At 48.0% G+C, this 10470-nt stretch overlaps 1 protein-coding gene across 1 annotated transcript in view; it reads left to right on the forward strand.

Annotated features, from left to right (window-relative positions):
• The window catches only part of hpf1 (histone PARylation factor 1), a 35319-nt gene extending 25233 nt beyond the window's left edge, over nt 1-10086 (forward strand). The window contains exon 8 of the mRNA XM_070895401.1: nt 9785-10086. Coding sequence (XP_070751502.1) covers nt 9785-9916 — 132 coding nt within the window. The 3' untranslated portion in view covers nt 9917-10086. The remainder of the gene's footprint in view (nt 1-9784) is intronic.
• The last annotated feature ends 384 nt before the right edge of the window (nt 10087-10470 follow it).

The raw sequence follows: 10470 nt of genomic DNA on the forward strand, positions 1-10470 counted from the left end.
TTCTAAAGGGCCAAAGTATGTAAAAAAGACAAGCCTGAAGGCTCTGTGCCTCAATGTGAAGAGTATTCATAATAATAACATAAGAACATAAGAATTAGGAACAGGAGTAGGCCATCTAGCCCCTTGAGCCTGTTCCGCCATTCAACAAGATCAGGGCTGATCTGGCCATGGACTCAGCTCCACTTACCTGCCCGCTCCCCGTAACCCATAAAGGTGGCCGAATTAACAGCGCAGATAGCAGTTAACGGATATGATGTAATTGGCATCACGGAGACATGGCTCCAGGGTGACCAAGGTTGGGAACTCAACGTCCAGGGGTATTCAACATTTAGGAAGGATAGACAGAAAGGAAAAAGAGGTTGGGTGGCGTTGCTGGTTAAGGAGGAAATTAATGCAATAGTTAGGAAGGACATTAGCCTGGATGATGTGGAATTGGTATGGGTGGAGCTACGGAATACCAAAGGGCAGAAAACACTAGTGGGAGTTGTGTACAGACCACCAAACAGTAGTAGTAAGGTTGGGGACAGCATCAAACAAGAAATTAGGGATGCATGCAATAAAGGTACAGCAGTTATCATGGGCGACTTTAATCTACATATTGACTGGGCTAACCAAACTGGTAGCAATGCGGTGGAGGAGGATTTCCCGGAGTGTATTAGGGATGGTTTTCTAGACCAATATGTCGAGGAACCAACTAGAGGGCCGGCCATCCTCGACTGGGTGATGTGTAATGAGAAAGGACTAATTAGCAATCATGTTGTGTGAGGCCCCTTGGGGAAGAGTGACCATAATATGGCAGAATTCTTTATTAAGATGGAGATTGACACAGTTAATTCAGAAACTAGGGTCCTGAACTTAAGGAAAGGTAACTTCGACGGTATGAGGAGTGAATTGGCTAGAATTGACTGGCAAATGATCCAGTATGTGCCTCATGTTGATTTGCTGTAGTGTGTCAGGACACAACCTTTAGCAACGAGAAATGGGAATCAACGACTCAAGAGAATGGCCACCGGTAGCATGGAGGAACAATACTGTGTTGGTGAGGACTGAGACGATTTCGTTGAGAGGCTCCAGCTGAGTTTTGTCATGAAGGACTGGCTGAGAGCGGCAGCGGCTGACAAGCGAAGGGCACATCTACTGACCAGCTGTGGACCTAAGACGTAAGCGCTGATGAAAGATCTCGCACCCGAGAAGCCGACGGACAAGACCTTCGAGGAGCTCAGCAAACCGATCGGCGAGCAGTATACACATGGCCCAACACCGATTCTATACGCACCGACGTCGGGAAGGGCAGAGCATACTGGACTTCGTTGTGGACCTTCGGCGCTTGGCCAGCCTCTAAGTTCACAGATGCCTGCAGGGCGGAGATGTTACGGGATTTCTCCATTGAGAGCATTGGTCATGCCGGGATTTTTAGGAAGCTAATTGAGACCACGGACTTGACCTTGGAAGCAGCGGCGTTGATGGCTCAAACCTTCATGGCAGGGGAGGAGGAAACCGAGATCATTTACGCACGTAACTCTGCTCCCAACGTGGCGATGGAGCAGGGAGTTAACATTGTAAATGCGACTCAGAACCCCGCAGGCAGGCAAGGGCAATTCAACACCAACCAGGCAGTAACAGACTATAGGGTGGGTCCTCAACAGAGACAATGGCAGGTTGAACGGACATTTACAACATCACAAGGGACAATATGTCCCGGGATGGGGCCATTGACACCCACTAACAGAGTGTCTCTTTGATTACTCTTGAGCAATCAGAGAGGAATGTCTGGTAACAGCTCATTTGTTCACAACAATCTCAGCTCATGTTGGAGGTGCGGGGGAAAACATGCTGCGAAAACCTGCCGGTTTCAACAATTCATCTGCAGAAATTGTAACTTGCGTGAACAGTTAGCCAGGATGTGCAGGAAGCCCGCAGCGAGGCTGGTTTACGAAGTGGATGAACCACAAGAGGGGTCTGCAAGGCAGGGGTATGCTTGGGACACAGCAATGGACGCTGAAGTTCAGCGGGTCCAGGTGGCAAACATCCACAGCTCATACGCAAAAACGGCACCTATAAATGATGAGAGTACTGTTAAACGGCATCCTGGTACGCATGGAGCTGGACACAGGAGCCAGCCAGTCACTTATGAGTGTCCAACAATTCGAGAAACTGTGGCCACTCACAGCTAGCAGACCCAAACTAGAACGCATTGACATGCAATTACGGGCGTACACCAAAGAGATCATCCCAGTGCTAGGCAGTGCAATGTTGGTGGTCACACATAATGGATCTCAGAACCGGCTGCCACTCTGGATTGTCCCGGAAAACGGTCCCGTGCTTTTGGGGAGGAGCTGGCTAGCCGAGATGAACTGGAAATGGGGGGATGTGCACGCCATTTCATCTGTGCAGTGAAGTTCATGCTCACAGGTCCTACTAAAGTTCAAGTCATTATTTCAACCTGGCGTCGGGACTTTCAACGGCACCAAAGTAATGATACGCATCACCCCGGACGCCAGACCAGTGCACCACAAAGCCAGAGCGGTGCCGTATGTGATGCGGGAGAAAATTGAGAATGAGTTGGACAGGTTGCTAAGAGAGGGCATAATTTCGCCCATTGAATTCAGCAACTGGGCAAGCCCCATCGTCCCTGTCCTAAAAACGGATGGCTCGGTCAGGATCTGTGGCGACTACAAGGCCACCATCAACCGAGGGTCCCTTCAGGACCAATACCCGCTTCCGAGAGCGGAGGGTCTTTTTGCCACGCTGGCAGGCGGCAAGCTGTTCACCAAGTTGGACCTCACTTCGGCCTACATGATCCAAGAACTGGCCGAAGAATCCAAGCTACTGACCACCATCACCACGCACAAGGGGCTGTTTGTCTACAACAGGTGTCCATTTGGCATTCGTTCAGCAGCCGCTATCTTTCAGAGGAACATGGAAAGCCTGCTCAAATCCATCCCCGGAACAATCGTATATCAGGATGACATCCTTATCACGGGTCGAGACACCGAGGAACACCTCCACAACCTGGAGGAGTTGCTACGCCGACTGGACCGGGTAGGCCTGCGACTAAAGAAGTCCAAGTGTGTGTTTTTGGCCCCAGAGGTCGAGTTTTTGGGCAGGTGGCTTGCCACAGATGGGATCCGGCCGACCGAATCCAAAAGCGAGGCCATCCGTCGCGTGCTCAGGCCTGGCAACACATCAGAGTTGTGTTCATTTTTGGGACTATTTGAACTTTTCCGGGAACTTCCTGCCGAACTTAAGTACATTGCTGAAGCCGCTACACGTGCTCCTGCGTAAGGGTTGCGATAGGTTATAGGGGGACTGTCAGGAACGGGCTTTCAGTCGGTCGTGGAACCTGCTTTGTTCGAATAAGTCATTGACCCTGTACAACCCCTGTAAGAAATTGGTTTTGACATTCTATGGGGTTGGGTGCGTGTTGCAGCAGAGTAATGATGAGGGTCAACTCCAACCTGTGGCTTATGCCTCCAGGTCGCTCACCCAAGTAGAAAGGGAGTATGGGATGATTGAAAAGGAAGCACTCGCATGTGTCTGTGGGGTGAAAAAGATGCACCAGTACCTTTTTGGCAGAATGTTCGAGTTAGAAACGGACCACAAGCCGTTAACATCCTTGTTGCCCGACAGCAAAGCTGTCAATGCCAATGCGTCAGCTTGCATACAGCGATGGGCTCTCACGCTGGCTGGTTATGACTACACAATACGGCACCGGCCAGGCACTGAAAATTGCGCTGATGCACTCAGCGGGCTTCCACTGGCCACCACTGAGGGGGCAGCGGAGCAAAGCGCGGAGATGGTCATGGCTGTTGATGCCTTTGACAGCGCAGGCTCTCCCATCACAACCCGCCAGATCAAAACCTGGATAAACCGAGATCCCCTCCTATCTCTGATTAAGAAATGTGGCCTGACTGGGGATTGGGCGCCCGCACACGGTGCATGTCCTGAAGAGGTCAGACCGTTCCACAGACGAATGGAGGAACCCTCCATCCAAGCCGACTGCCTACTATGGGGCAGCCGGGTCGTCATGCCCTAGAAGGACAGGGAAGCATTCATCTGGGAACTCCACAGCGAGCACCCAGGCATTGTGCTAATGAAGGCCATTGCCTGGTCACATGTATGGTGGCCGGGAATTGATGCAGACCTGGAACACTGTTCGCAGGTGCACGACGTGTGCCCAGCTGGGCAATACCCCCAGGGAGGCCCCACTTAGCCTGTGGCCCTGGCCCACCAAGCCATGGTCATGTATTCACTTAGACTACGCAGGCCCGTTCATGGGAAAAATGTTCCACGTTGTTGTTGCGTACGCGAAATGGATCGAGTGCATCATATTGAATTCGTGTACGACATCCACCACAGTGGAGAGTCTGCGTGCGGTCTTTGCGACCCACGGCTTGCCGGACATCCTGGTTAGCGACAACAGCCCGTGTTTCACCAGCTGTGAATTCCGGGAGTTCATATCGGGTAATGGCATCAAACATGTCAGGACAGCGCCATTCAAGTCGGCTTCCAATGGCCAGGCGGAACGTGCGTTCCAAATCATAAAGCAAGGCATGCTCCGGATTCAAGGACCCTCCTTCAATACCGTCTATCGCGCCTCCTGCTGGCCTATAGGTCCCGACCGCATTCGCTCATGGGAGTCCCGCCAGCGGAACTACTCATGAAACGTACACTAAAAACTCGGCTGTCCCTCATTCATCCAGTCTTGTCAGACATTGTTGAGGGCAAGCGCCAGTCCCAAAATGAGTGCCATGACCGTAATTCAAAGCGGAGATGGATAGAAATCAATGACCCTGTGTTTGTTCTTAATCACGCTGTGGGGCCAAATGGCTCGAGGGTATTGTAATTGGTAAAGAGGGGAATAGGGTCATAGTGGTCAGACTCAACAATGGGCAGATATGCCGCAAGCATCTGGACCAAGTTTAAAAAAAAAAAGGTTCAGCATGGACACTGAGGAACCTGAGGAAGATCACGAGATGCTGCCCACACCACCGCCAGTGAACGAGTAACAAGAACATTCAGCAGCATGCACAGTCCCTGCGGTCAGCCTGGACAAGCCGGAATCACCACAGGTGACAAAGACGCATGCCAAGGCTCAACAACCAGAGCCCCAACTGCGGCGCTCCACACGAGAGCGTCGACCGCCTGAAAGACTCAATCTTTGACCCAAAGATATTGGGGGGAGGTGATGTCATGTTTGTAACCTCACATACTGTAATCTTTATGTAACAACACTGTCCACTGTATACATCTGAGAAATGCACACCTTGACCACAGGGGGAGATACTTGTGGGAGACACTCCTCACCTGGTCAGCCAGGTTTATAAAGGGAGGTCCCACGCAGGGTCATCACTTCTTGGTCCTGTGAATAAAGGTTCAGGTCACAGAGTGACCTTGTCTCCAGTATGTGCCTCGTGTTGATTTGCTGTAGTGTGTAAGGACACAACAGGATCAACTGGGCCTGGATTCACTGGAGTTTAGAAGGATGAGAGAGGATTTCATAGAAACATATAAAATTCTGACGGGACTGGACAGGTTAGATGCAGAAAGAATGTTCCCGATGTTGGGGAAGTCCAGAACTAGGGGACTTAGTCTGAGGGTGAGGGGTAAGCCATTTAGATCTGAGATGAGGAGAAACTTCTTCACTCAGAGTTGTTAACCTGTGGAATTCCCTACCGCTGAGAGTTGTTGATGCCAATTCAATGGATATATTCAAGGGGGAGTTAGATATGGCCCTTACTGCTAAGGGGATCAAGGGGTATGGAGAGAAAGCAGGAAAGGGGTACTGAGGTCAATGATTAGCCATGATCTTATTGAATGGTGGTGCAGGTTCGAAGGGCCGAATGGCCTACTCCTGCACCTATTTTCTATGTTTTTATGTACAACTGCAGTAAGACCACCCTGCTGCTATACTCAAATCCCCTTGCTATGAAGGCCAACATACCATTTGTCTTTTTCACCGCCTGCTGTACCTGCATGCTAACTTTCAATGACTGATGAACCATGACACCCAGGTCTCGTTGCACCTCCCCTTTTCCTAATCTGCCGCCATTCAGATAATATTCTGCCTTCGTGTTTTTGCCCCCAAAGTGGATAACCTCACAATTATCCACATTATACTGCATCTGCCATGCATTTGCCCACTCACCTAACCGATCCAAGTCACCCTGCAGCCTTTTAGCGTCCTCTTCACAGCTCACACCGCCAACCAGTTTAGTGTCATCTGCAAACTTGGAGATATTACACTCAATTCCTTCATCTAAATCATTTAATGTATATTGTAAAGAGCTGGGGTCCCAACACTGAGCGCTGTGGCACTCCACTAGTCACTGCCATTCTGAAAAGGACCCATTTATCCCAACTCACTGCTTCCTGTCTGCCAACCAGTTCTTTATCCACGTCAGTACATTACCCCCAATATCATGTGCTTTGATTTTGCACACCAATCTTTTGTGTGGGACCTTGTGAACAGCCTTTTGAAAGTTCAAATACACCACATCCACTGGTTCTCCTAGTTACTCTACTAGTTACATCCTCAAAAAATTCCAGAAGATTTGTCAAGTATGACTTCCCTTTCATAAATCCGCGCTGACTTGGACCGATCCTATCACTGCTTTCCAAATGCGCTACTATTTCATCTTTAATAATTGATTCCAACATTTTCGCCACTACTGATGTCAGGCTAACTGGCCTATAATTACCCGTTTTCTCACTCCCTCCCTTTTTAAAAAGTGGTGTTACATTAGCTACCCTCCTGTCCATAGGAGCTGATCCAGAGTCGATAGACTGTTGGAAAATGATCACCAATGCATTCGCTATTTCTAGGGCCACTTCCTTAAGTACTCTGGGATGCAGACTATCTGGCCCCGGGGATTTATCTGCCTTCAATCCCATCAATTTCCCTAACACAATTTCCCTCCTAATAAGGATATCCTTCACTTCCTCCTTTTCACTAGACCCTCGGTCCCCTAGTACTTCCAGAAGGTTATTTGTGTCTTCCTTCGTGAAGACAGATCCAAAGCATTTGTTCAACTGGTCTGCCATTTCTTTGTATCCCATTATAAATTCACCTGATTCTGACTGCAAGGGACCTACGTTTGTCTTCACTTATCTTTTTCTCTTCACTTATCTATAGAAGTTTTTGCAGTTAGTTTTTATGTTCCCTGCAAACTTCCTCTCATACTCTATTATCCCCCTCCAAATTGAACCCGTTGTTTTCCTCTGCTGAATTCTAAATTTCTCCCAGTCCTCAGATTTGCTGCTTTTTCTGGCCAATTTATATGCCTCTTCCTTGGATTTAACACTATCCTTAATTTCCCTTGTTAGCCATCTTCCCTGTTTTGTTTTTTTACTCCAGGCAGGGATGTACAATTGTTGAAGTTCATCCATTTGATCTTTAAATGTTTGCCATTGCCTAGCCACTGTCAACCCTTTATGTATCATTTGCCGGTCAATTCTAGCCAATTCACGCCTCATACCATCGAAGTTACCTTTCCTTAAGTTCAGGACCCTGATTTCTGAATTAACTGTGTCACTCTGCATCTTAATAAAGAATTCTACCATATTATGGTCACTCTTCCCCAAGGGGCCTCGTACAACAAGATTGCTAATTAGTCCTTTCTCATTACACATCACCCAGTCTAGGATGGCCAGCTCTCTAGTTGGTTCCTCGACATATTGGTCTAGAAAACCATCCCTAATACACTCCAGGAAATCCTCCTCCACCGCCTTGCTACCAGTTTGGTTAGCCCAATCAATACGTAGATTAAAGTCACCCATGATAACTGCTGTACATTTATTGCATGCATCCCTTATTTCTTGTTTGATGCTGTCCCCAACCTCACTACTACTGTTTGGTGGTCGGTACACAACTCCCATTAGTGTTTTCTGCCCTTTGGTATTCCGTAGCTCCACCCATACAGATTCCACATCATCCAAGCTAATGTCCTTTCTTACTGTTGCATTAATTTCCTCTTTAACCAACAATGCCACCCTGCCTCCTTTTCCTTTCTGTCTATCCGTCCTAAGTGCACATCCAAGTACTTTTTAAATGTGGTGATGGTTTCTGCCTTTACCACTCTTTCAGGCAGTGAGTTCCAGACCCCAACCACCCTCTGGGTAAAGACATTTCCCCTCAGATCACCTCTTTCCCTCTCCCCAGCTACTTTAAATCTATGTCCCCTGGTTGTTGACTGCTCTGCCATGGGAAACAGGTCCTTTCTATCCAGGCCCCTCATAATTTTATACACTTCAATCAGGTCTCCCCTTAGCTTCCCCTGTTCGAAAGAAAACAGACCTAGCATCTCCAACTTTTCCTCCTGGCCAAAATTCTCCAGTCCAGGCTCCACCACCCAGAGGGGCAAGAGTAGCAAGTCGATGGGAACACCATCAGCTCCAATACCCCCTCCAAGTCACACGTCATCCCGGCTTGGAAATATAACCGCCGTTCCTTACATCGTCGCCGGGTCAAATACCTGGAACTCCCTCAATAGCACAGCAGCTTCACCGCACGGACTGCAGCGGTTCAAGAAGGCGGCTCACCACTACCTTTTCAAGGGAAATCAGAATAAATGCCGCCTTGCCATTCAACGGCCATATCCCGAAAATTAATTTGACTTCTGCCTGGTATTGGATTATGCCGAGCATTTTAGGAGGGCCACTCTTTCAGAAACTCTACACAAACTGCCCCACCCCACACCCACTGACCATCAAGGTCAACATTCCCAACTGACCATGAGCCTGTTTCTTCTCCATCTCAATTCTCCATAACTTGGCTCATTCCCAAGGCACTGAGACCAATCAAGCTGCCTCAGTCTTTTGATCTTGCATTGCTTCCACTGCAGCCCTGCCAAGAAACCTGGATGTCCTTCAGGTTGACCTGCTACACGTCTCTCCCAGCATCATGGCATCAAAACCTAGTGATTTTGTGAAATATACAAAAATAATTGTCCTCCCTATCCCTGGGTTAGAAAGGCAAAAGACAGTCTGGGGTTTCTGCCCTCGTCGCTGCGCAGAGCCATGCTGGTGGGGGAGAGGGGTGGGTGCAGGGTCTGTGCATGTGGGGAGAGGGATGGGGTTTGATTGTGGCAGCCCTGCAGTAAAAAGATCACTGGCCATTGGGTGTATAATCTCAGCCAAATTCCACTCTGCAGTGCTGGGTTGCCTTAACGATGCTGCTTTTGATTAGTTGCCAAGCCACTTGAGCTGTGGCACGATCACTGGTAATTTAATAACGATAATATCACTCCCAATGGAAAAACATTGGCGGTTGCACGAGGTGGAATTTCAGCATGAAGTCACAAAACGGGGTGGGAGAGGGGAGGGCGAACAAAAGTGGCAAGCGCACTCTTAAAGAAATTTTAAGAAGTACTTCCTTTGCTCAAGGTGAACTTGCCGCAGTGAACTTGTTATAAAACAAGTATTCAGAAGGCTGGGAATTCAAGTCCCACTATCGGATTTGAGCACACAATCAAAGCTGTCACTCCAGTGGGGGTGTTGTGTTGTTGGAGGTGCTGCCTTTTAGATCAACTGAATCCCCACAACATTAACTGCACTTCCACATAAATCAGTCTCTGGGCAGGACTTTTGTGACATTTGAGAGATGATATCAAGTGCTTTCTTTCACTTTAAAAAGCACCTTTTTAATTTTAGCTGTTCAAATGTTGAATAACCTGCAGTAGTGCTGACTCTTCAGGATTAAGACTCTTATTTCACAAAGATACTTTCTTCTCCCTCTCTTTTTCTCTCTCTCTCTCTCTCTCTCTCTCTCTCTCTCTCTTCACAGTACTTTCACAAAGTGGTGCGGCAATTGTTACCTCTGGCCTACAAGCTCTTGAAGAGGCCTTTGTTTGCTGAGATTATTGAGGTTCATTTGGCCAACAGAAATTGGGACGACCTGGACCAGCTGAAAGGTTGAATTTGTACCAAAAGAGGATTCTGAATGTTCACACAGCATTGCATTTATAAACTTACTGCATAAGCCACTCGAATGTTAGAATGCTCTGAATTCTGTTCTGTTTTATTTTGAAGAACAAATGTAGTGTGTCTCTCTTTTTCTACAATAAACATTCTTTGGTGTTGTTTTAATATTGTCTGGGGCTAGCTGGTTCAAATTGGATGGTGTTGGCACCCATCCAAGCCAGTGAAGGGCTGGAAATTGAATCGCACTTGAATCCAATGAACTGCTTTTTCTGTGCCTGTTCCTGCTCTGTTGTTCGTTTAATCCTTGTCTTCACATCTCTAAAGCCTTGAACATGACCCACAACTACCACATCACACCACACCATCTCAGGCCTGCCAATGTGATATCGGGTTTCTTAAATCACTCTCTGTGTGGGTGTTGAAGGCTCATCACCTCTAACTTTAAAAAAAAACACGTTAAATTAGGAGCTTTCCAGAAGTCGGATCATTTTTTTCTTCCCTTCATCATCCTACCCTCTATGCTAATTTGCTGCTGTACCTTCATGCCGG

Source organism: Pristiophorus japonicus, chromosome 1, assembly GCF_044704955.1.
Source record: "Pristiophorus japonicus isolate sPriJap1 chromosome 1, sPriJap1.hap1, whole genome shotgun sequence".
In the NCBI taxonomy this organism is placed as follows: Eukaryota; Metazoa; Chordata; class Chondrichthyes; family Pristiophoridae; genus Pristiophorus; species Pristiophorus japonicus.